The sequence below is a fragment of the Maniola hyperantus genome, chromosome 16, assembly GCF_902806685.2.
Source record: "Maniola hyperantus chromosome 16, iAphHyp1.2, whole genome shotgun sequence".
NCBI classification, from domain to species: Eukaryota; Metazoa; Arthropoda; class Insecta; order Lepidoptera; family Nymphalidae; genus Maniola; species Maniola hyperantus.
The window spans coordinates 13,792,296-13,820,236 of NC_048551.1; the positions used below are offsets into that span (position 1 = coordinate 13,792,296).

The following is a 27,941-nucleotide window of genomic DNA, read 5'->3' on the forward strand; positions in this document are numbered from 1 at the left end:
GACAGCTGGGTTTGTTTTAGGGAACTATGGCAAGCTCGAAACAAGCACCTGTGTCTGGCATCCGTACGAGGCAAAGTACGGGCTTATATTAGAAAAAGTACAAAAGGCCTTCCTAAGATACCTGTATAAACGTTGCTATGGATATTACCCTTTCCTATACCCAACCAAATTTCTGTTAGGTTGCTTAGGTTTCAACTCCCTGGAGGTCAGACGCATTTGCGACCAACTCAAAATTATGTGTCAAATTTTGCGAGGAGATGTTAATGCTCCAGAACTTCATGACCAACTGTGTCGCATACGTGTCCCTGAATCCAACAGTAATCTTCGTCCAAGAAAAAATAAACTTTTCGTGGTCCGACATCATCCCACTGTTGCTAGATCTATGTCACCTATACCCCGTTCATTAGCATCATTCAACGCGCTTTTGGACAATAATGCTCAATGGGACCCATTTAATGATGGGTCTATAATACTGGTTCGGGAGTTACTGAAGTACGCTGAGAGCATTGCATGAATATGTCATTCAATGTTCTCAGCGTACATATTCAAAATTCTTTGATCTTTTATCGTTTTGTATTTTATGTCTTTTTTCTTGTACCTTTATTTGTATTTGAATTTATTATTAATCATCTAGTTAGTGTAAGTGGCACTGCCGTTCTAATTAGATATAAAATAAATAAATAAATAAATAAATGGCAAGATGGTCGCTAAGCAGAACAAACTCCGCTAACTGGTTGGGATCTAGCTCGCCTACCCTATCACATATTAACACAACTGACACTGGATGTGGTAGTACGGTGTGCTACTTACTAGGTAATGGGTATGGTAGGTAAAGGTACCTATATGAATCATCACCATCATCAGCCTGCGGACGTCCACTGTTGGACATAGGCCTTCCCTAAAGAGCGCCACCACGCCCAGTCCTCAGCCTTCCTCATTCAGCCACTATATGAATACTAAGTACTAATGTCAGAATGAGAAAGAAGGAAGGGTTTGGTGGGCCTGGCCATAGTCCACCATGCTAGCCAAGTGCGGATTGGCAGACTTCACACGCCTTTGAGAACATTACGGATGCAGCTCAGGCATTTTGGACATTCTTAGAGGAGAACCGCACTCAGTAGTGAACCGGCGATGGGTTGATCATGATGATGATGAATATGCCTAATCTCAAAGCCCATCCACGTGCCAGCGACTCAAAACTCTATTTGCTCTCGTGAATATTACCTGGAATTTTCGCAACGTACAAAATAAAAGGTCAACTGAAGTGAGAAAGTGATTCTAGAAGCCAAGAATACTTCATGAGCTAATTAGTCAGAAGTGGACAAGTCGTTGGCAGATCTGCCACAAATGTAGAGTGAGATCAATGAACCAAGAGATATAATTAATTATATTGCAACTCCTAACTATACAATGAACCGAAAGCTTAATTTGATGTAATCCGTTGAAATTGAAAAATCTGTGTGGTGCAACAAGCAGCAGCAAGCAGAAAAGCAAGCCACCAAGCCAGCTACACCATACATTCGACGCGCGTTACACTTCGACACTGAAGCATCCTCAGGAGATGTAGACCTACCAATGCACAATTGCATTGTAAGGTCAACATTATCCTAAGTAACGAAAAATTTAAGGCCCTAGCTGACTCTACCCTGCTTTGCTCGGATATATTTTCTGAAAATCCATGAGACTCCTATCATTCTCCTCTAACACCACATCTCCAAAGCATCAATCTTCATCTCGTCTAGTCTCAAAGTCCACATCTCACCAGCGCTGAGCGCAAAGTATATGGGGAAAAACAAGTGTTCGAACGAGCCGGATCTTCGTACCCTTTGTGATGTTTCTGTCACAGCTCACAGAGAATTCAACCTCAAGAGTAGGAACGCATATACAAGGTTTTGCATGAAAACAAAATCGTAAAATGTTGGTGGGGAACAGGGGAGAATGCTTTGTTGTGATTGGTAGACTCAAAGGTCACGTTATCAAGACAATGTGCGGAATGAGGGTACCGAACTCGCGTGGGCCGACTTTTATGCTAAGCAACTGCCTAAGCTTGGCGATCGGCGGTATTCGGCTATTAGGCGTCTATAGGTGGTGGTCTGTCTGTTTCTGTTCATCCATATTACCCTGAGCCTGTCCATCGCAGTTCTCGCTATCGCCATATGTCGCTTTACACAACCTCCATTGGACTATAAATAGCAGATGTCTAAACATACAAAGTTATAATAAGATTAGTAAAATGATGTTAACCCAAATAAACCCACATAAGATGTATGATTTATTCATGAGGGTTTTGAACGAAGCCTTTCAAGAATAGGCCAAGGTGACCCCAGCTGAGCCCCAGCTCAACTAAGTGTACCTAACATTACCATACCTATGCAGCACGTGGAACTCTACAGAATTAAAAATAGAGGTCCCTTCATATTAATGAGAGACTTTAAATGTGACCTCTGTTCAAACTTTTTCTTAAGCCTTAAGCATGTACTGGCCTACATCTATTAAAAAGAAAACCTGACTGACTGACTAACTGACTGATCTATCAACGCACAGCTTAAACTACTGGACGCATCGGGCTGAAAGGCATGCAGATAGCTATTATGACGTAGACATCTGTTAAAAAAGGATTTTTGCAAATTCCACCCCTAAGAGGGTAAAATAGGGGTTTGTTTGTGTAGTCCACGCGGACGAAGTCGTGGGAATTAGCTAGTATACCTATAATACGTTAAAATTATTTATTAATAATATGTATCAAATATTTATAAAATACTAGCTGCCCCGGCGAACTTCGTACCGCCTAAGTACCTACTTCTTTTTTTAATAATAATAATAATAATAATAATAAATATCGGTTATTGTTTCATTATTGCTAGTAGTAAGTATGTACAATGTTTTTATCTAATATTATATCTAAACTTAAAACTAACAATATACAATAAGGTCGCAAACTCAGCATAGCCGAGCACCGCTCACACTGCTCAGCGCTGGTTTTCAGTTTGCGCCATAATTTACATTGATTAATAAATAAAGACGCACCACGCCCGTTGCGTTATCAAGCAATAAAAAAAATTGCATAAAAATTTTTTTAAATTTTTCTCTCCGTAAGAACCATCGCCGTACTTCAATATTATAAAAAAGAATAAGCGAAATCGGTTCAGCTGCTCTCGAGATTTGCCATCAGCAACACATTCAGCGATTCACTTTTATATATAGAAAAATAATGGAGAGTTAATTATTTAAATTAACGATACTTATTTAGCTCACACTCTGGCTATAAACTTTTTAATAACGTTCCTTTTAACATTAAGGAATTTCACGGAGTGTTAATTATTCAAATTAACTAGGTATAAATTAATTAAGTAGCTCGTAACCAGGGGAGCATAAAAGTTAAAGCGTTGTACAACATAAATTCATTCCTTATGTAACGTCGGCCTCTCCGTGAACCGGGAGGCGGGTGTAAAGGCCGGGTCACATTGGGAATCGGGCCAAGGATTCTGCAGCAGATAATATCGATCCACAAAAAGGAGCGAGCGACCGACACCCTGTTACCCTGGTACGCGGTTTCATTCCCTATAGCTATACCCATAAGATCTTCAATAGCATCTTCAACAAACCTACACGTGAAGCTAAAAACCGGCCAAGTGCGAATCAGACTCGCGCACTGAGGGTTCCGTACTGCATTCGTATTTTATCGACATTTTGTACGATAAATCAAAAACTACTTACTAGATCTCGTTCAAACCAATTTTCGGTAGAAGTTTGCATGGTAATGTACCTACATTATCTATATATATAAAAGGAAAAGGTGACTGACTGACTGACTGAATGACTGACTGATCTATCAACGCACAGCTCAAACTACTGGACGGATCGGGCTGAAATTTGCCATGCAGATAGCTATTATGACGTAGGCATCCGCTAAGAAAGGATTTTTGAAAATTCAACTCCTAAGGGGGTGAAATAGGGTTTTGAAATTTTGTAGTCCACGCGGATGAAGTCGCGAGCATAAGCTAGTAATATATATTTTTTTAGTTTTATCATTCTCTTATTTTAGAAGTTACAAGGGGGGAGGACACATTTTTCTATAGCCTCCGTAGCCATTTGGCTACGGAACCCTAAAAAATATAGCTCTATATTTTTTTGTGAGCCTTTCATTGTGTCACATTGCCTTTAGAACATCTTTTAATGTTGATCGTTAATTTTAATTATTCTTATCGTGTTACGTTTAAAAGCTATATTCGCTTGCGGTGACTTTAGAAAGTTTGGTTTACGGTTTTGAAAGCTCAGGTGCTTTTTTTTTGTTTCCAGAGGAGCCTGGGAACCTATTTGTGAGCAACTGGCGTGTTTGAACTTTTCACTTCCTTTATAGAAGCAGATATGGGCCATAATTTGTGTTATTTCGAAAAATATAATCCCATAATTACAATATATTATATTATCTATTACTTATGTATGCGAACGTACCTATTATAAAATTTAATGAATGTCAAAATCAATACCCGCAGGGCGATTGTCTAAAACCTGCATCAATCATTATTACAATCTCAATTGTTCTGATTGGCTGAATTTGTGCGATTCGTGTTGCAACAATGCATTGTAGCCAATAGTGAGCGAGCATTAACCAATCAGAGATGATTGCGATCGTGACATTGTGGCTGTCAAACAACCGCGGTAGGGCCACCGGTGCTCAATTGCGGTAGAATGACAGTTACAATGTCACGATCACAATTACCCAAAGAATTTTTATGTACCTACTTCGTAGTAACAACGGATTATTACCTCCTATGTCGATGCAATTACCTCTGATTCTCTGATTAGTTGACGCTCGCTCGCTATTGGCTACAATGTATTGTTGCAACAAGAGCACCACAAATTCAGCCATCACATTGCGATTGCGATTGTAACGATGATTGATGCAGGTTTCCCGCAATCGACTAGCAGATTTCACTCAGATAGCTGTCGTAATCATCATCATCATCATCATCAACCAATAGACGTCCACTGCTGGACATAGGTCTCTTGTAGGGACTTCCACACGCCACGGTCTTGCGCCGCCGCCATCCAGCGGCTCCCTGCGACTCATCTGATGTCGTCCGTCCACCTAGTAGGGGGTCTTCCAACGCTGCGTCTTCCGGTGCGAGGTCGCCATTCCAGCACCTTCCTTCCAAGCTGTTGTAATACGTAATACATATTATTATCAGAAACTTTTTCGAGACTTAATCTTGAATGATATGAGTTTAGTTAGTTTTGACTTGAGTAAATAATCTTGAGTTTTGAAGCCTGGAATGAGGAACTTTACAGATTATCATTGGTACCTATTGGTGCAGTAGTGTAACGGTTTTCCCAGCGATTGTTTTTTCCTTCTACCTACTACATAAATGAATGAATCGAATGATTAATTTTATAATTTAATCCCTTTTATACCGGGAAAATAATCATTTTATTATTACAAGTAGTTATAGATCCACGCTGCTAGTCAGTCAAGTATCTTATAATAATTGTCCTAAGCACCGTTTTATTTATAATTTTCCTGTAAAATATCCGCAATTATAATAAGATCGCCATCTAAAACTGTTACTTATAATTTTCCATGATTTAGAAAAGTCACTCTCATACATACGTAAATCAAAAGTCAGAATTCAGAGTTTTTCTTGAGATTGAAATTTTGCATGTAGGTTCTCTCTTAAACGTACACCACTACGAGGTTTGATTCCAACTGAATCATTGAAAATCCTAAATCCACACGAAATCGCAGTAAACAGCTAGTTTGACAATATCCCTTTAAAAGCATCCAAAATTCCAAACCTTATCTGTCACGTATCAAGGGGAACTCGAATGCTATATCAGCATCGACCGTCTCTCAAACCCCAAATCGATATGTTCCACGCATGCGCGGTTGTCTCCCATCTGGTTCAATACCAGTAGAAAATTCCACGTCACCCCCTCCACTGTAGGTACGTCCAAGGCAAACGACTCGCTAACGTTATGATAGGTCTAGAATCTGATATACTCGTAGTATCTATCTAAATCCGCAATAATACGTAATTTTATTGCTATGAATTGAAGTCACATGCAATCTGAATTGGACTTGAGTCTATAGAGTCTTGAGAGAAATAAATATAAACGACACCTTGAAAAGATTTGCGTGGTTGCGAATGGCCTTATATACAATTTTATCGTGACGCTTAGCGATTTGCGTGTGCAGGTAAATCTTTGTCTACAGATTCTCATAATGTTTGCTATTTAAATTCAAAAAAATATGCTAAGATTTGGAACACCCTTCCAGCGTCAGGTTTTCCCTCCAATTATAATATGGATACCATCTTATATGGGTACTTCAAGTCAAGAGTGAATAAGCATCTTCTAGGCAAGCGCGCTCCATCTTAGGCTGCACCATCACTTGCCCAGGTCTGATTGCAGCCAAGCGCTAGGCTATAAATTAAAAAATAAATTCAAAAATTCTTTTTATTTTTTTTCTTCTGGTGCTGCTGATGGAACTCTTTATTTGTACAAAGCATTCATACATACATGTAAACGAACTCGATTCAATAATACTAAATGTTCCCTAATGAAATTGTCTTTTAACGAACTGTTTGGATGGTCAAAGGTCTGTCTGTTAATGACTCTGACATCCATTAGCTTCATCTATCCCCGATAGCTGGGATGTACCTAATTGGCGGAATTCGTCGAATTCGTCGCAGTCTTTGTTATCATGTACCTACCTGGTATTATGTGTCTTATGCTGATGCAACGTGACCGCTTCAGGCGGAAATTTTGGTTCGGATCTTTTTGTTGTCTATGACATCGATACCTATACAGAAAGGTTTTTAGAATTTTGTTCAGTTTTGATTTCAACTCTTCATTAAATTGTGCATTATTTATTTGAATTACAATTAATCTGAAGGGATCTTATCATTTTGTCTAGAAAACCTGTCACCATGATTAATGGGAAGAGGACCTCAATAATGAGAAATCTAATCTAAATATTATATAAGAGGAAAAGGTTAGTGACCGACTGACTGATCTATCAACGCACAGCTCAAACTACTGGAAGGATCGGGCTGAAATTTGGCATGCAGATAGCTGTTATTATGATGTAGGAATCCGCTAAGAAAAAAAATTTGGAATTCAAATTTCAAACCCCTAAGGGGCTGAAATAGGGGTTTGAAATTTGTGTAGTTCATGCAGACGAAGTCGCGAGCATAAGCTAGTATGTTATATGACTCAGAGAGAAAAAGGATTATTCAAATTTTTTCTACAGATATTCTTGATTCAAGGATAATTCTGTCGTTGCATTACTGCTCGGTATATTGATATTTGATTTAGCTAACTGCTTCCAGTGGGCTTTCTGAAAACCCTTTCTTAGTCTGGGTTTATGTTATAGAGAAAAGCTACATGCAAAATCTAAAGTTTCTAGACAAAGCTGTTTAAGCTGCACCTTATCTTCGTCATTTCCATCAACCGATAGAAGTCCTCTGTCAGGGACTTCCACACGCGGCAGTCTTGCACCACAGCCATTCAGCGGCTCTCTGCGGCTCTGTTGATGTTGTTTGTCCAGCTAGCAGGGATCTCCCAACGATGCGCCTTCCGGTACGATTCCAGCACCTTGGAACCCCAATGTCTGGTTCTGGTTGAAGACATTTATTGTTCCATTAAGGAATTTTCACTTAAATAGAACTTACAGGCTATGTTATAAACAGTGGGTTAACTTATACAAAATGTCTATCAGTTTATCAAACTACTTTAGATGTGTCCCGTCCTTCATAAACCGTTGACCTATGTTAGTTACTCTGGTTCTTCTGCGGATATCTTCATTTCAGATTTCACGTAGAAACATTACAAGTATAGCTCTCTCTTGAGTGACTCAGAGCTTTCTTATGATGCTCATGAGGACTATGTTAGTCAAACAGTTTATCAAACTATATAAAAGGAAAAGCTATCCACATTTGCTGGCTTTTCCTGTATGTTTAGCAGTGGGAGGGCGGTTGGTGCATATCACATGCTGCATGTTACACCATGCAGATATGATCTGTTTCAGCGGGTTATAGGAAATGAAGCTTCTGCTTAATTGCATATCATGGATTTCCGCAAAATAACGTATATTTTGTTAGCGTCTTTGTGTCTACACTTGAGCGGATGTCGTCTAGTCATTTTGTTTATCTTTATGCCCTTTATCATTATTCTTATCATCGTGTTGGCTCTGTAATGAAAAGGCATTCCGAGAATGATCGATAGCTCACAAAGATCTTCGTTTTGCTAGACTCCACTTTGAAGTCAATATTGTTATCTAATAACTAATGTAATAGTAGATTATTCAACATGGGGGTAATGTCTTAACTCTTACGTCACGGGCGCCGGGATAAGTCCCAAGCGTAACGAGGGATTGCATCTAGAATCCTGAGTGAAGCGCGGGGTTTAGGGGTGCCCAAGACTAAGACAGTACTACCCCCAAGTTCAATACTCTACTTTTCACATGTCGCCAGACAATAAAATCAAAATCTTCGTATGCTTAAATAGATACCTACCTACCTGTCTTTAGAAGTTTCTGGGAGCAAATCGTTTATTACACTTTGAGCATTAATAGTTTCCGGAGTTAAATCACTGCTGCTATCTTCACCACTCGCCATTTTTATTTCAAACTAGCTGCCCTGGCGAACTTCGTTCCGCCTAACACTCGATTCAAATTTTTTAAATTTTTGCTCTCCGTAAGAACCATCCTCGTACTTCAAGGAATATTATAAAAAGAATTAGCGAAATCGGTTCAGCTGTTCTCGAGATTAAATAAATAATTAATTTCAATAAGTAACACCACGATACAACGTTTCGGAGAAACTTTTGGCCACCATAGCCTCATAGATTTCAATAATCTATGAAGCTATGGTAAGTAAGAGGGACGCCATTATACGTCGAAGCGAGACAGCAGTAACAGCTTGAACTAACAACTCCTTGTAAGGTACAAAATTCGGGTGCGGGATGTTCTAAATCCAAATTACATTACATCCCTTGAGGCGTAATGGATTTCAGTACAACATTACAACCCAGCTAAGTCACAGGAACGTTATGATGAACGTTATGCTAACAGGTCTGTATTCTGTAATAAGGCATTCTAGAGCGAGTGGTGTGAAATGACTTAACTTTGATTTGATGAATCATCAAAAAGTCTGTACTTTCGTAATTATTAATGATTCTAGTACTGCTATTTCGACATCTGTCATTATATTTCTAAATCAGTGTTATATTTCTCTTCAATTCCAAGAAATAATCAAGAATATATTATACTCGTAGGTATATCATTTTTCATTACCATTAAAATGCATACCTTGGTGTCTTCCACAGGCTGGCTGCGCGCATGTGACGTCACGAATCAATACCAACCCTCCCCTCGCCGCTTCTGTGCATGATGTAACATGTTTTGGGGTCTTTACTCCAGTCCTATTATGAGTCCATTTCAAGGGTGCTCGGGTGTAGATAACATCGGCCATTATATTCGTAGCTAGTGTAAATGTCACAGCGGAATTGGGTTCACCACTAAATATTTTGCCCTTTGCATCTTCTTAATTTGACATTATATATTATGCCGATTTTTTCACCTATCCCTATTCCCTAGACGGCATATAATACTTTAAGTGTTAAGTTGGATATAGCCTTTAGGATTCATTTCAAAAACTAAGTGATGAAGGTTTTGAAAGCATTATTCATCATTTCTGAACTTTTTTGATGACAATCAATATTTAATGTTAATTTAACTCTATGGGTCAACTGCTGTGTCAAAATTATACGGTTCACCTTTAAAATAATGACTAAAATTGTACTTTTCACATGAAGTTTGACACATAAAGTTAAAATGGCGCGTGAGGAGTTACGCGCTATATTAAAATGTAAAGTATTAAATTAATTCATATTTGTTTAAAAAAAACAAAATTTTAATTTGAAATGTTTATGACAAAATACGAGTTGGAATATAAAGACAAAGCAATAGCTGTTAGTGCAGTAACTATAGAATTTCTCTTTAAAGTATCTGCTGCAGTTGATGTGTCAATGGGATTTTCACTGTTGATATATTGGATTCATCACAATGGATAATAGAATCCATTTGGTATATTCATTAGCTTAATCCAGCCACCTACGTAACGTAAATAAACATTGACACGTGTTGGGAGTTGGCCCGGGCATGCGCCCCGTTGGGCTCCAGATCGATCTCTCTTCGCCAGCTATAGCTGGTAGCTGTTGAGATGTGAGGGCGGGATAGTGGTGGGAACAAAAGACTCCTTGATTGAGTGCTACACGGAACAAAGGAACGCTGGATAGCCGTTGATAGAAACATAATTCAAAATCTTAAACGTTTAATGAAAAGCCATTAAAGTTTTTGTCATAAGAAATATGAGGAAAGGGCTAGAAGGACCGTGGAATCCACAGCATGGAACAAAGAGACGTTGATAGAAAGTAGAAACATAATTACAAAATCGTAATGACTAAAGATTTAATAAAAGACATTAATTTTTTTGAGGAAAAGACTGGAAGAGTCGTGATACGCGTTGAAATGACTAAAGTGAAAATATTATATTAAATTTTTTGAAATTTGTTATACTTATAATCTTTTATAGCAAATCAGCAAAGTATTGGTAGGTGCTTTGCTAATTTGCTTATCGAGCGTGCAACGTGAATTGATGATTTAGATATTCAGAGGAAGTGATCAGCTGCGCGATTGCGGGAGAATGACAGCTACAGTGTCACGATCGCAATCATCTGTGATTGGTTAATGCTCGCTCACTATTGGCTACAATGCATTGTTGCAACAAGAATCGCACAAATTCAGCCAATCAGAACAATTGAGATTGTAATAATGATTGATGCAGGTTTTAGACAATCGCCCTGCAGAAGACTGTGATTATGTCCGTCTTTCATCGTACTTAAAAAGAGCTACTAAGTAATTATTTAATGAATCAAATGTTCTGCATGCCAAATATCAACGGAACACAAACATTTATTTGCCAATCTGTGGTTTTGGATATGAATATGAATTTTATTGTAAAGGAAGAAAAATATACTGATAAAAACTTGCCTCTAATATCCAAAAATATTTCTTTAAAAAAATTGTATCAAGCACACGTAACACCGAAATTCCAGTCGCTCAAATAATTGTACGTAACGCTTATAACAGACGATGTTACGTAAAGATCCATTACAAAATTGTACAGACTGTCCGCTGCAGAAAATCAATAGCGTACCCCCAGTACCCAATGTTCGAGCGTACCTATCGCGCCGTTACTTTGTCGCCTCCTGCTCGGCGGTGTCATGTAAAATCCGTGCTCCATATAATATAATTGGCAACCAGAAGTACAATTTGCTTAAAAAAACAAGTTTGACCAAGAAGAAGTCCGTTTCATTACATACGAATCGACTTGAAATAATCATAAAAAGAACTCGCATATTACAACCAAATTAGTAATTTCACTTAACAAAATCAACACTGGCTTACGTAACCTTTATAACGACTGACACAGATTCTATTAGACGTCCGTTCGCTACAAGCGCCAAGAGGCAAGTGTCTGTCTTCGTGTGTTGTTTCGGATTCATCGCCCAAGCGCTTTGATTTTATATACGACTGAGGGTAGTTGTTGGAATCGGCAGGACGTTGCTAACAACATTGTACTAGCTTTTCCAGCGACGTTGTCGGTGTGGATTTCATTATCATTATCAACCAATAGACGTTCACTGCTGGACATAGGTCTCTTGTACGGACTTCCACAAACACGGTATCGCGCCGTTTAAATCTAGCAGCTCCCTACCACTCGTTTGATGCGACGATTTAGGTTTTTTAAATCCCGTTTAAATTTTTCAAAATCTTTTCTAGATCTTTCAGAAATTCAAATACATAATATTCAGCTTTGAGAAGAGCCAATCGAAAATCAATGCATTTATCGACTACTTACCTACTTATTTTTCACATACTGAAGAGAAAAAATGTTAGGTAGGTACTGAGGAATTTTAATTTGATATACCTTTATTATACTTCTAACTTATTATTCGAATTCAATTTGTGACCGATTTGACCTCATTTACTGGTAATTTTTTATGTCAATATTTTTGAACATTGAAGATTGTTGATTTGTGCGTTACGTTACGTTTCAATGATTTTTAATTTCATGTACTTGTATGCAAATCTATGATTCTGAATATGCATGTAGCCTCGAATAGAAACACTTGGATGCTGTAATCAATATACAAATCGGTTTCTATGTATGTCTGTGCCCTCCAAATATATGTAAATAAACATGGCCGACACGTGTCGATTGCACGGCGGAGGCGAGGGAATATGGCCACCACGCACGCGTATTACAGGCATGCTACAGCTAGTTCAATGCACGATTAATAGCTGGCCTTTTTCAGGAATTCCAACCGTTGTAATTATAACCCTTGAAATTATTTATTGGAGTCTGCACATAGTACCTGCCACCATCATCTCGCCCATACCGCGCTGGTCAATTAAATCCTTTCACCAAAGGTTGCCGTTATGAGATTGCTTTAGCAATAAGGCCGCCCTTGCACCCTTTTAATAGTTTATTCTGTATCTTGTGTTGTTTTCCTGTATATAGTAATATGTGTGAGCAATAAAGATTTCTAAATAAATAAGTAACTTTGTAAGATCCGAAGGAGCTGGTTTATCTACACATACAACTCGTAACATTATACCTAAACAAGTTATAACTTATCTGTTATGACTTGGTATCATATCATAGCTACCCATCATAGATAATAATAAAACTGTAATTAGTGTGGAGTGACGCACGTCTTCGTAAAGTACCTAGTACCTACCTATACTTACGAAAAACAAAGAAATGATTAGATTATATACTTACCTACCTTGTGTCACTTGTCTGATAAAAATATAACATACTTAAAATTCCAACTAAAGTAATGAAGTTGTGAAAATACCTTAGCGAAATTGGCGTGGGTGACGAAATTGTCTTTCATACGTACTATAGGTACTGTTACATATTTAATTTTGTTAAAATATTTTAGCGTTTAAACTACCGTGAGTGATTTACTATATTTACTATTGATTATAAATACTATCTGTCGACTACACACGTGAGTAAGCCGGGACAGATAGTATTTGTTAAAATAGTCAATTATAATACCTAAATAAAAATCAAATTTTTAGGGTTCCGTACCTCAAAAGGGTAAAATGGAACCCTTATAGGATCACTTTGTTGTCTGTTTGTCTGTCTGTCAAGAAACCTACAGGGTACTTCCCGTTGACCTAGAATTATGAAATCCGGCAGGTACCTAGGTAGATCTTATAGCTGACATTTGGGGAAAAATCTGAAAACCGCGAATTTAGGGTTAGATCACACAAAAAAAATTTAAATTGTGGTCATGAACTAATAATTAGTATTTTCAACTTTCGAAGTGAGTGACTATATCAAGTGGGGTATCATATGAAAGGTCTTCACCTGTACATTCTAAAACAGATTATTATATATTTTTATGCATCATTGATTTTGAATTATCGTGCGAAAGGTCGAAAAAATACGAGTGTAGTACGGAACCCTCATTGCGCAAGCCTGACTCGCACTTGGCCGGTTTTTTTTAAATAATCCATATTACATCTCTGGATTCTGGCATTTTGATCTGCCACTTATAGATTCTTTCTTTCTTCCTTTACGCCACATAATTTGACTATTTTAAAGAAATCATCTTTAAAAACAATTAAATATTGAGCAAAGGCAAACAATTTATCGGAATTTATTGCGTTTGACCTAAATAAAATTCAAGCCACGTGGATATGCAGTATATTTGACTGACACGATAAAAATATTGTGATGATAATAGGTATAATATAGCAATGATAGCAATGTATAATGAAATGTAGAAGTATCAAATTGATTTTGATTTTTGGTGTAATATAAAACGAATAATACCTAAGTATATGATATACTCGTAGCATGCTTACAAAATAGGCATTATATTTGATACTGTATAATCTAAATATATAAAAGGAAAAGGTGACTGACTGACTGATCTATCAACGCACAGCTGAAACTTCAGGAAGGATTGAGCTGAAATTCGGCATGCAGATAGGCTATTATGGCGTAGACATTCGCTAAGAAAGGATTTTTGAAAATTCAGTCCCTAAGGGGGTGAAATTGGGGTTTGAAATTTGTGTAGTCCACGTGGACGGAGTCGCGAGCATAAGCTAGTAACTATAATATCTCAAAGCTAAAGTCTAACGAAAGCTGCGTTTCTCCTGTAAAAAGACCTGCTAGCTTTGCAATCAGGTAATCGGATTGTCTTCAGAGCTTTAGCTTTATCAAATTTAGCTTGAGATAATTTGTCACTGTCGGATTTTAAATTCATTTAACATTTTGACAATGAAGATGAACGGTTTGTAGCTCGTACTTTTGTTATCAGTTTATCTCGATTGGATCTCTTATTCTTTGTGAAATTCTTTAGCTTTTGCACGTAGCTACATTTTAAGGAAAGATTTCTCGTTGAAATCCGTTGTTCTCTTTACTACAACTTAATCAAGAAGGTTCTATCATCATCATCATCATCATCATCATCATCATCATCAACCAATAGACGTCCACTGCTGGATATAGGTCTCTTGTAGGGACTTCCACACGCCACGGTCTTGCGCCGCCTGGATCCAGCGGCTCCCTGCGACTCGTCTGATGTCATCCGTCCACCTAGTGGGGGCTCTTCCAACACTGCGTCTTCCGGTGCGAGTTCTATGGTTATTAATATTCGAATGATTAAAAAAATATATGCAAATCTAATTTAAGTGAAAATTCCTACATAAAATTATAGGGAACCACAAAGGTTTTCAAGACCTTAGTCCATAGATTAATTATTGGTCTCGCTCCGATGCCTTAGTCCTTATTTTGCTAAACGTCAAACTGGTCTTAAAAAACCCGCTGTAAAATGGATAGGTACCTACGTAGACATTTAGGTAAAGATAGATAGATAATGAAAGGAAGGAATAGATAAGTAGATAAGTACTTTATAGAGATGGATAATGGAAGGAAGGAATATAAAGCTACATGTAGGTAGATAATGCTGGATAATGAAAGGTAGGAATAGATAGCTATTTAAGTAAGTAAAGAGGAATGATGAAAGAAATGAATAGATAAGTAGATAAGTAAGATGGATAATGGAAGACAGGAATAGATAGCTACAAATAGGTAAATATGGATAATGAAAGGACAGTGGCAGTTGCTGGTCAATATTCTGAGAAGCGCTCTGCTGGCTCCGTGTCAAACCTTGCTTTATCACCATGTTCTGCTGAAACTGTGCCTTCTGCTAATTATTTGCACTCTGACTCAATTGACTGGTACCCCTGCATTCTGAGCTGGTACCTATTCTCGATTTGTTAGGAATAGATAGCTGCATGTAGCTAAAGTTGGATAATGAAAGGAAGAAACTCAAATCCGTGTCGTTTGTGAACGCTGTACTCTGTAGTATTCGATACCATTGTAGTCGTCATTACCTGACCGCATAACTGTTTCCCCCCGATCCTACGCATACAAAAACCGATGGGCCTTATTATTATTAAAACACAACAGACATGAGCGGCAACATTGCGACGATGCGATGTTGCCGCGCCGCTCGCTCGGCTGACTCGTCACGTGACGTCACGTCTCAAGATGGCCGCCATTCCGGCCGCGTACCCCGCTCCCGTCTTCCAGCCGGATCCGATCATGCCACAATGCAACACTCGACTTTGATAATAATAATTTTAAAACGCAACTAGAAAGGAAACAACTACAGAGTGAGAATAGATTGAAATTTAATGCATTGAGCACGTTCGGTTGGACGCGTTACAACTAATTGTTATTCCATAGCGGCAGCTGTTTACTTTCGTTGAATAATATCGGTTCCTCTAGCGGAATCTATGATTTTTGTTTCATCTTAGTAGTTTTTCCAAATTCATAGATGGTCATATTATTTCAAACCTTTCTTTACATTTTTGATGATTCAATAACACATTGTGTGTAAGAATATCAGGTGGAAAGTAAGGTTAGGTAGTACTTACTTACCGTTAGATTTTTTGACCACCGTAAAAAAGCTAAGGAGATTGCACGTGCAAAAAAAGAGTTAACGAACCCTTAAAGTGCGCAACCCACTTTTCTTTTTCAATGGTAGGTAGGTATTTAACGATAATTAATTTAATGGTAACTTAGTTTAATCGACTGACACGCATTGACTCTTTATGTTTATTGGTAAAAAGTACCAATACCAAATATCAAATGACGGTGGCACGGTACTGAGAGGAGACCCGCGCTCCGGCGGTGGGTTGATCATGATGATGATGAAATGACGGTGATCTGACATTTGAGTAAATCAAAACGTTTCCGAACTTGTGTGTGTAAGCGTGTCTTCTCTATTTTGCGTGGCCTTAGTGGAGAGAATTTGTGCTGTGCTGAATCTTCTGAAAGCTATTTAAGAAGAACTAAGTAACTAATCTTTATTCAAACTTCAATTATCCACAATCGTGCATCTACTTAGATATTGTGTGAGCGGTTCTGTGAAATTCAGACATTTACATGCAAAAAATATCCATTACGAAATTTAGATAATGACTATCTCATACTTCAATCATTTTAACAATTGCAGACTTGCAGTGGTCTGTGCAAAAGGGACTTCTTGTATTTGCCTATGCTTACTGCCGTGAAAAGTTTACAAAGTTGGATGTGTAAGTGATAAAATTCAAGAACGGTAATTCAAATTAGGTAGGTAGGTAACCTACCTAATTTGCCTTTTTCTTGAAAACTCTAGAGTCATTGCAAGCTTCAAAACATTGGAATTACTTACCTACTTCAAAAATGACAGTTTCTTCAAAGTATTCTTCATTATTTGCTTTAGTGGATAGTCACCTTGCCAAGTCCAGCATAAAGGAAAGTAATACATACCAACTCTTGGCTCTAAAAAGAGCTCGATTCAGACAATCCTTGATTAACAAGTAGCCAATATGCTTAGAACTAAAGAGAAACGAGAGAAGGAAAAAAAGGATAAATTAGTAGAAGAAATCAAACGTCTTAATTTAGAAGAAGAAAAGAATTCTGATACTGATTTAATGAAAACCGTTAATAAGGAGAAAACTTCTTATAATCTTAAATTGTTTTCAAATCGACCAGAAACTGGTACCAGTGGTTCCATGGAGTGTTTATTTGAATTGTTTACAGCAATGACTTCTATATTATAAGTCATTGGTTTACAGATTTTAATGGTGAAGTACAGGAAAGAATATAATTCAGGGCCAGTACTTCCTTGTACTACAGACAAGACATGTCTTATACTATTTTAAAAGAGAAAGTGAAAATGGGGGAAATGTTCCGTATTCAGTAAAGTATTGACGTCACGATTGAGACCAGTGGCAGCTCCTTACTTGAGGAAAGAAATTCCTACAGCCTACTAACATTGTGAGATTTGATTTCCCCACACCGTCATCTTGTGATTTTGTCAAAACAAATTTAAAAAACCAACAACAAAATCCTGCAATTATTCATTGGATATGACAAAGTTTATTCAAACAGAACTCTGTATTCAATTTTAAAGAATTAGGTTATCATATTTTTTTCCTACCTATCTATCATCTATCATAATATACTATCATCATAGATATAAAATAATTAAACTGTGAATGTATTTACTTAGATCTCCAAACACATTACCTACATAGGTATGCGTTGCTGGCGCTGTTATTTGCATTGGTATATAGTATTCGGTACCTACCTACAATAATTTGTAAGTAGATGTTGGTGCATCTGCCGGCTGGCTGAGCATGTAAGTATCGCGTTCATTATCGCACGATTAAGTATGGGGTGTTGCGGGGGTGCGGGCGCGGCGTGCGGGGCGCATCCGCGTCGAGCTAACGGCTCGTCCTCGGCGCGTCGCGGTGCGCGCGCTGACGTCACCGCTCGATAATGGCCGCCGCCGCCCGACCCCCCGCCGCGCCGCACCCGTTGCCGCGAGCTCAGTCTCTCTCCGACCCGCTAGCGACGCGAGTGCATCCAAGCCTGCCGGTCCCCGCGTTACATGTGATATCAGTGTTCCCGTGTAATATGGTGACAGTGTCTTTTTCTACGAGTCAAATAAATCTGTGACAATTTTCAAGGGGATCGACGACGGCCGATTTCTCGCGCACCGTATTATTTCCGGCGGCGAGATGTCGGTGATGCAAAAGCGCCAGCACTGCTACCTGTGCGACTTGCCCCGCATGCCGTGGGCTATGTTGCACGAGTTCTCGGAGGCGGTGTGCCGCGGGTGCGTCAACTACGAGGGCGCCGACAGGATCGAAGTCGTCCTGGACACCGCGAGGCAACTGAAGCGTGCACACGGGTTCCAGGAAGGACGTGGTCCGACGCACGCCAAAGCAGCGCACAGGACACCGTTAGAAGCCCATCAGAACGGAGCTGAAACGACAAACAGGGGGCAGCCTGCACCACCGGCGCACCATGCTCCCTCTACTGGATTCACTCTACACCATTCGCGACCAGCGACGAATGCAGGGCTCCTTGCAGAGTACGGAGGTCGCAGAGAAGAACATGAAGGCAGACGCATGGCCCATTTGCCTCTGGCTCACATCCCGACACACAGAACAGCACAGCTCGCTCAAGGGCTTACGCTTAAACGGCCGTTAGACGATGACGATCACCAGACTCATCATGAGCCTGCAAAAAGGCTTCTGGAAGAACACCCCCGACCACCCCTAACTCGAGGCGATTCACTTCCCGCTGTGTCACTTGCGGCCGCTTTTGCACCAGAAAGAGCATTCAAACAAGAGAAACATCCGCTCAGGACACCTTCCTTCGATGCTTCTTTTAAATCCAATGGTAAGTTTGGTTTTCAATTATTTGTCATTAGATACCTAGTTGTTAAAATGTTTTAAAAGCCGTTCACAAAATTAAGCAGACATATCTTCTTATAATGGCACAATCTTTTAGACTGGTCGCGTCCTCATTTGGGTTGTAGCTTGCTTGACAGTCTGCCTCGGACTCCCTGATGGTTACAATTCTCGCTGACGGTTGCCTTTCGCGTACGCTCGTGTAAGGGCATTTCAATGGTGGCCTTAATTTGATCCACCCGAGCCCCGACAATATGTCTTAACATCCATTTTAATTTCAAACCAAAGGCGTAGGGAAAATTTCGTAGCGCAAAATTGTTATTTTCTGTAGATCTGTCTATATCGTGAGATCTGACTTGTAGTCAGTCCCTACTTTATCATATTACGTTCTTGTTACGGAGAACCGTTAGGCATTAGTTTAGCTCCGTTTACTGCATTCCTTTCTCGACCAAGACCGTTACCGTTAAAATCGAATACCTACGAGATATAACCATAACTTGATTTCAATACAGAGAGAATGTGAATATATTTGTTCATGTTTGTAGTAATCCTAAGAACTAGTTTTACAGCTTGTCAATTTATCATCGAACAACGACGACCAATAATGACATAGACAATTTAAACAGCATTAATCATGTTTTCCGAGTACTCAAATGTACAGTTACTTGACACAAACAATGGCAACATTCTTTAAACGAGATGATGTAACTCTGTTAGAATTTTTCTGTTTACTAATAACAGTGCAGATAAACAATTTAAAAATAGCCATAAGTGGAAGTGTAATAGTCACGCTCAGCGCGATAACGCTGGCTATAGTGAAGCGGGTACGTGCTGCTGGGGATTGTTGAATGTTTTGCGCAAGCGTTCGCCGAGGGATTTGTATGTAGGTAGGTGCATTAACTCGGTCCATAAATACAGAACCGGTCGGACTGGTCGAGCGACTGAGCGTTCTCGAAAGCGAGCCCGCGCCGGCGGCCTCTCGCACACCAGCGCGTCCGCAGCGTACGAGCACAACACCCACGTAATGCGGCCGCGGCTCCGTGAAATGCATACACGACAACGGCGGCGCGGCAACGTCGCGTGACGACATTTTCGCTCGCGTACGTATGTTAGGCCGAAGGCGAAAAAATATTATAGCGCTTGCCTACGCTTGGCAGAGTCGCCCGACCACATTCCGTTGGCGTGTGTAGGGAGCGCGCCACGACTCGCCGGCCAAAAAGGTCGCGTGACGTCACCGCCGCCATATGGGCCGCGCCTGTCAGCCCGTCCGCAGCCCGGCCATCACTCACGCCCTTCCGCACGTTACTCTAATAAATTATCTGTTTACGTTCCATTTCATTGTGACATTTGATGCGACGCGTTTTACTCGCAACGTGCTCGGCAATCAATGCCGATACAGCAGCTGCCTTGTGCTCCTTTGTTTTAGTTGGTACCTATGATATTTTAAAACCCTTTATTCTGGTCTCAGTTCTTGTTGAATAGGCAAACTAAGACATTTCATATACTACGTATTGTTCGGTTATTTGTTCAGTTTTACTTTTGCAATACCCTTTGTGGGGTTTGGCTTCCTCCTCAATTTCTTCACATTGCTTCTTTTGTCTTTTACTTCGTCCAGTTCATTTTCTCAATTCAATATGAAATTTATACTTTTCAAAAGGTTTACAAAATTCTCAAAGCTAATTTGAAAACATTTCCACGTACAGTGCGCGAACATATGCACACATGGAAACTGGGTAGGTACATTGGAAACGCGATGTTTGGCAACGCCGCGCTGAAGCGTTCAAGTGTGCCACTCGTACATGCACACTTACCTACCCGTCTGCTGCCTCAGTTAGCCCAAGGCGCAGGGTGACACATCGAGGCGCTACGTAAGCGCGTATTAACACACAATGCTATTTATAAGACGTGTGCGTGTGCGAGTGTTTACTATCCGTCCACCACAAACGATGTGTCATCCTGCACCCAACATTGAATGTGAGGTTATTCGGCCGAATTGAATTAACGATGTCGTCGACGCTTCGAAAGCGGCACTTTGTTAGGCTACCGAGTACCGAGTACTGAATTACTGACACAGTCCTCGTGCCAACGTCTACTCGAAATCTTGCCAAATTATATGTGATGACGTTGTTGTACGAAAAGGTTAAAGCGGCCGTTTGCTGGTTACAACATCTTCTTTGTCGACGTTACGCTCTTGACAAAAGTCGTGATCGTCACGGCAGTGCTGTGGCACATTTGACAACAGGTCTCCATTCCTCTGATGTCTGCTTTGTTGTTCATTCAAGCAAGGGGACGTCTATCCCGATGATCCCGCAGCCGTCACTTGATCTGTCCATCATGCTTTGTTTAAAATGCATAGGTTACACCGAATACGTGACTGCATAATCAGGCATGATGCAATTACTTTCCGTTCAGTCTAATTGACGTTGAGCTAGATAATACGTTATATTTTCCTTATGTGGACGGCGTTTAAAACATTTTTCCATAATGACCGCGCAACTATGTCTGTAGCTTATATAAATTTGCTTTAAATATCCTTGGCTATCTAAGAATTCAGATTGCTCTTCGTTGAAAATTTAATTTTTTCGAGAATTCCACTTTCGGTATCTACAGCCACCTTAAAGGGCATATTGTTGTCAACCATAAGAAAAAGCTTCGAGTCAGTAGATTCAATATAGTATGTGGCAATGTTTTACCGAAGTGTGCAATTTGTTCAGGATACGCAAGCAGCGCCCCACTCACAAACGGCTCAGCTGGCTCACCCCTGGGCCGCACGGCCGGCTCTCCTCCAGTGACCGGTGCCAACTCTGGACCGTCCCCCATGGCCGCTCTCATGTCTGTGACCGACACCCTGCCGCCTGGATCACCACGCTCGGCCGGAGGCTCACCGCCACAACCTCCGCCGCAGCGGTCGGCTAGCCGGTCCAGCCAACACTCGCCCAATTCATCAGGTAACAATTAATTCTGTAACTGATTTAGTCTTAACCCGACATTGTTGCAAAATTCTAACGCACGCAAGTAACGACCAGCAAGGGTGGACAAGCCATTGCTCCGTAAATAGCTATTTTTCAGGAATCGGTATTTTCTGGTGTCCAATGGTTTCAACATGCCCAATTTAACTGTCTCATTATTTTTATTATGTGCTTATCTTTTGTGAGTTGTACCGAATGATTCGTTCTTAACGGTTCTCGTGATTCGTAGTACTGTGGGTCGGACTCGGGCGGGCGTCCGACGCCGGCGCGGCGCCCGACGACCGCTCGCTCCCGTGCTTCCCGCGCTACAGTCTGCACTAGACAGCTCGTAGATTAGATGGCTCAGCAGACGTAGCTAACGTTGTGTGGTCCGGCAGGGTCGGGCGGCGGGCGGCGGTCGTCGGGCTCGCGGCACGTGTCGTCCACCACGTCGGTGTCGTCAACGGAGGCGGGCGAGGGCGCCGAGGGAGCGCCGGCGCCCGCGCCGCTGCTCAAGTGCACGCTGTGCCAGGAGCGGCTCGAGGACACGCACTTCGTGCAGTGCCCCAGCCAGCCGCACCACAAGTTCTGCTTCCCCTGCTCGCGCGACTCCATCAAGCGCCAGCAAGGATCCGAGGTAAGCCCCTTCCCTTCCTCGTCCGTGAGATACGTCCGCGTCGCAATACCGACACCGTCACTAACCCGAACCTCGTTGTCGCAGGTGTACTGTCCGAGCGGGGAGAAGTGCCCACTGGCCAACTCGACCGTGCCGTGGGCGTTCATGCAGGGCGAGATCGCCACGATCCTCGGCGAGGAGTTCAAGCCGAAGAAGGAGCGGGAGACCTAGGGCAACGCGGCGCCGCCCCGACTTTACCTCTTGTCCCTCTCGCTGTGAAGCGCAGAGGCGTGGCGCCGGAGAGCGCTCGCGGCCGCAGCGCCGCGCGCAGGCTCTGTTGGGAACGTGTCCGTGACGTGACGAACCGATCACTTGTACATACCTTGTAAATAAGTAGGCTCCGTCGACAGTCGAAACGGACTCGGCTTTCCGCCGATATGAACCGTATTCAGCGTACTGGATCTGTCCCGCACTCGTTATCGGGAGACGCGTCCGAGTCGAACGTTAAGTGTTATAATACGATGTTAGTAATGCAATATTCTGAATATAGTACATATCTGTTTTGGAAGATTTTACGATTTTTGTCTTGATGCGTTGAGGAGCGTCGTTCCCGGAAGCGGTGTATTTTTGTCTGGAGCGAGTGTCACTCTCGAGGCGAGTCCGCGGCCGCCGTTGGTCGCGTCGACGCATCGAGAGACGGGATTTCTTCGGATGCCATTTTCTTAGTTACCTTTAGGTCCCGAACCATAGTTAACTTGGCATTTATTTATATTGTGATTCTATACACTATACGAGTATTATGCGATATATTATGATCATGACATATTCTGTGTAGCCGAGTTCGGCCTGTAAAGACGTAGTTTCGGATGTGTACTGTACAGTTGTAGCTCGATGTATATTTGTATTTATGACAATCGGCGCATGAGTAGTGTTACTTTATATTACGAAGCGATTTATTCAGAGTGGCTCGAGTTCCGTTACTGTATCCATTCGGCGACAAGATTCGGCCAGAAGATGACTTTCGTTTAGTTGAGCGCGGCGGCGTACCGCGTTACGCGTTGTGTTGCGATTGGAAATCATTCTAAATTGTAGTTTTTCTCGTTTGGCTCTGGGGAGCTTCGGGGGCTGGGGTCGGGGCTGGAGGCTGGCCGAAGGCCGCGGGGTGGGCGGGATCGCTTGTGCGCTGAGGCGTAGCTAGTCATTTGTGAAATGTCAAATCGTCAGATCCGCGGGCACGCGGCCGTTATAGGAACTCTTAAAACTCGCTGCTATATTTGTATAAAGTGAAGTAATTATCATTATATTATTATTATATATGTCATAATGTTATACAGTTCGTAGTGCGTCAATTTCGAAGGCTATCGGATGAGTGTCGTTTGGCTTTGGCACGTTTACTTGGCATACCGTACCGTTTGCCTAGTTTTGTGAAGCCTGTACTGTCGGTTCCGTGGCACGGACCGCTAGCTGGCTGCGAGCTGGTCGAGCGGGCCGTGCCACTGGCTGACACTTGAACTGTCGCGTTGGTGGAATCGTCTGTATGGAGTCGTTATCGTTTGTCGTCGTATGTATAGCTACAGCATGTTATCTATCGCCGTAGTCGTTCACGAGACGCGGCGTCTTTAAATACTACGTATTTACTGAACATTCAATCAAATTGATATGTCCACTATTTATTTTAGATATTCGTGTACATATACGTACGTTGTATATACTTCTTCTACTTGTAAATAATTTAGATATCGGCGGCATAATTGCCCAGTCAGTATTACTAAGTACTGTGAACATTGTAGTTATTTATATAGATCACATTGTTTAGTTACATGGAACTTGTATTGACGTTTCTTCATCATCACACGTAGCTGTTTATTTAGCGATTTATTCTCGTTTATATATATATCTCGTATCGCATGCATTTTATCATTGTCGGGTCTCGTCGTGCCCTTTGCGTAATAAGAATACTTAACAATATTTATGATTTGTTTACAGAACAATATAATATGTATTTATCGTTTTTGATGATGTCACCGAAGCCGTTAATTATTGCACAGGATTTACTCTATCGATGTTTTTAATAATGCTTTTTATATTGTATTCATTTTTATTAACAAGCATGCATATATATAATTTTTTTGGAGCTATAAGTTCTTCTGATAGATTTCGAAATTGATTGTTAGTATCAGTGGAATTTCGCCCGAGTTCTGGGTTATAAACTTGTAACGGAAAAAACTTCGCCAAAGTATGGCAAATAGTGATCATTGTAAGCACAAACTGTGCGTCTTTTGTACGCCTCTGAGATGTTAAATGTTTTCTTTATAGTAACGGAGGATTCGATCATGACTTTTCGGTTACTTTTGTGCTTTATTAATATTGTTAATTTTGTAATTAAATAATATAGATGTAACACAGTAATAAATAAAGTTGTTTTTAGTATGCCGCGAGGGTGGCTTTAGGGCCCTTGTTTCATAATGTTGTTATTAGGAATTAAGAAGAAACTTTGTGATTTTACCGACACTTTAAGACGACATTTAACATCTCCGAGTGTTTATAGTCCGCCTTTATCGATAGGCTTGTTTGTAGAACGACGGACATTCGTCGGAAATATTATGAGACTTGTATCTTTCTTACTGTAAGCAGCAAATGAAATGCTTCGATTAAGACGTTAATGTAAATGTTGGTGAAATACAATTGATGTGATTTTGTAACATTGCCCTTTCATTTCGTGCTGTCCCTACTATCCTAAATACATAAACTCGTATGGAAATATGAAGAAGCCAAACTTCTAATCTATTTCAGTTTCGCAAGAAACCTGCAAGAAGTTACATTGGAATTTAAAATAGTTTCATAAAAACCAGCGATGTAAGTGTTTCAAATACCTAGTCATTTTTTCCACGGACATACTGAAATTAATTATATATTTAATCAATTCAACGTCATCATCATTATCAACTGATAGACAGCCACTGACCACTGCTGGCAATGGGTCTCTTGTAGGGACTTCCACACGCCACTGTCTTGCACCGCCTGGATCCCTCCGACTCGTTTGATGTCGTGCATATCCACCTAGTGACTAGTGAGGGGCTTGTAACGCTGCACTATCCGGTGTGGGGTCGCCATTCCCAAGGGTCCTAACGTGCTACTTGAGACCTTCAACGTTTATCGGTATACTCAATTAGATACAAAATATTAAGAAACTTCGTAGGTACATTATTGGCCTAATGTTGCGATATCATGAAAATGCTTCACGCAGTAGAATACGTGGCTGTCTAAAAAACAAAAACCGGCGTGGTGAAAACAGTCGCAGCACTAAACGCGCACATACGCGTGTACGATTTCTAATACAAGGGATGAAGTAGGTACGTCAAAAAGCAATGCACGAAATCGCACTGCTGCATGCTGTGAATCGCAGGTGTATGCAAATGTTGGTATAAGTCCCGCAAATTGCTATTGCGCTGGAATCATGTCTCACTAACATCGACATGACGTCAGCCGAAATAAAAATACACAATCAGCTCGAAACTTCAATCTAGTGCTGACGTCACTAAAATGGCGGCCACGAGCGTTAGCAATTTGCGGGACTTATTCTTATTCAGTTATCATTACACAATCTCTACTAATATCGCAGGTCTAAATGTATTGCTATCCCTTTTACGATGCTCCTTGCGTAAAAGGATAGCATTAGAGAGATTTTGTACCAACAGAACTAGTACCAGCTCCTTGTAGTTGTGTTAGAACTTAGAAATTTCATAGCCCACGACGCGTTAGGCACGGGCGTCGGGCACGTGTCACCCATAGCTGTAGGTTGGGGGCATGGGGCAATGCCCTACCTCAAAATACCAATGCCATACCATAAAAAATATATCAATTAACTAGCTTATGCTCGCGACTTCGTCCGCGTGGACTACACAAATTTCAAACCCCTTTTCCACCCCCTTAGGGGTTGAATTTTCAAAAATCCTTTCTTAGCGGATGCCTACGTCACAAAAGCTATCCGCATGCTAAATTTCAGCCCGATCCGTCCAGTAGTTTGAGCTGTGCGTTGATAGATCAGTCAGTCACCTTTTCCTTTTATATATTTAGATATAATAATATGCTCGGTATGTAAAACCAGACCAATAAAAATAGAATACTTACCTATTGCAGAAAACCCATGGAACTAATTAATACAAGACCGTATAGTATAGAGTATAGACTATAGACCATATACTTACTAGTGGCGCCCCCAGACCAAGTTTTTTTAATACTTCTGGTCAGGCTATAAAGCGTTTGTATGTTGGGAGAAAATATAATATTATAGACAATAATGTCTATAGTACGCGATAGGTTGAGATGGCAATCGCATCGGGGAGGAAACGTCCCACAGGCCCGCATATCCCCTGCGTTAACCCGGTGCGGGTGAGTGCGGGTGACGAGTAGGTGTGCGGGGCGTCTTCCCGCCTCATACTCCGATTGCCATCTCCACGTGTCGCGAACTTTACTACCTCACTCACATTCACTAGTCAAGTACGATGGAAATCGGTTGACCAGCTGTATCCTAGTACAACTCACAACGTCGATAGAATTCGAGCGTCGAAACGCTTCAGCGTTAGAGTCAAAGGAACCTTAACTGCTTTGCTTTAAACTCAAGTTCGTCCATACATCTACAACCAGCACGGCGCGGGCGGTCCAAGCGGAAACGTTTTTGACGTTATTGTGTTTCGACTCTCGTATTCTATCAACGTTCGCATCATGATCAACCCATCGCCCGTTCACTACAGAGTACGGGTCTCCTCTCAGAGTGGGAACGGTGTTGGCCATAGTCTACCACGCTGACCAAGTGCGGATTGGCAGACTTCACACTTCTTCTTCTTATTTTGCTTTATGGAGACTTCACACTTTTGAGAACATTATGGAGAACTCTCAGGTGTGTAGGTTTCCTCCGTTGTTTTTCTTCACCGTCAAAGCAAGTGATATTTCATTGCTTAAAACGCACATAATTCCGGAAATTTAGAGGTGCGTGCCCGGAATCGAACCCCGACGTCCGATTAGTAGGCAGACGTCCTAACCACTAGGCTATCACAGCTATCAACGTTGGTGAACAGTTAAATATCATACTAAGCACGCAAGTTACTTGCGTCTTATCTGTAACCACTGCTACGAGCTGCCCATCTTCAATTCAACTCTAGCTACAGCCGCTACAGCCCAGCCCTACTGGTCTCACCAAAGCAGAAATAATGCAAAATGAAGAGATGTGGATTCTGTATGATAGTAATGAGACTGGCTTAGAAACGGATTGAATCTAGGTATACGACGCATACAATATATTTACGCGTCCTTTCTATTACTTTAATATCACCGTCAGTTTATTTCAGTCAAAATCGATAAATCCTATAAGTATATAAACCGGTACGATAATGACTTGAGATACACCTAGCCAGTTAGCCAACTGAAAATGATGAGGTGAACCAACTATGAACAACAAACTGACGGTACATACGTGAAATTCTGATGGTACATACGATAAATTATTTCAAAGGCCTTCATTACACGCTCTTTTTGA

The 27,941-nt window shown here is 40.9% G+C and overlaps 1 protein-coding gene across 4 annotated transcripts in view; it reads left to right on the forward strand.

The window, feature by feature from the left end:
• The window catches only part of Pits (Protein interacting with Ttk69 and Sin3A), a 275,032-nt gene that overhangs the window by 91,277 nt on the left and 155,814 nt on the right, over window positions 1-27,941 (forward strand). Inside the window, exons 1-4 of one of the 4 annotated variants that reach the window (XM_034976860.2) lie at window positions 17,956-18,830; window positions 21,556-21,789; window positions 22,188-22,426; window positions 22,511-25,107. The exons of 2 other annotated variants lie outside the window; for them this stretch is intronic. In XM_034976860.2, the coding sequence (XP_034832751.1) occupies window positions 18,164-18,830; window positions 21,556-21,789; window positions 22,188-22,426; window positions 22,511-22,636 (1,266 nt within the window). In that variant the 5' untranslated portion in view covers window positions 17,956-18,163 and the 3' untranslated portion in view covers window positions 22,637-25,107. Of the gene's footprint in view, window positions 1-17,955; window positions 18,831-21,555; window positions 21,790-22,187; window positions 22,427-22,510; window positions 25,108-27,941 lie in introns of those variants that run through there. One more of the 4 variants, XR_011237685.1, reaches the window with a different exon arrangement.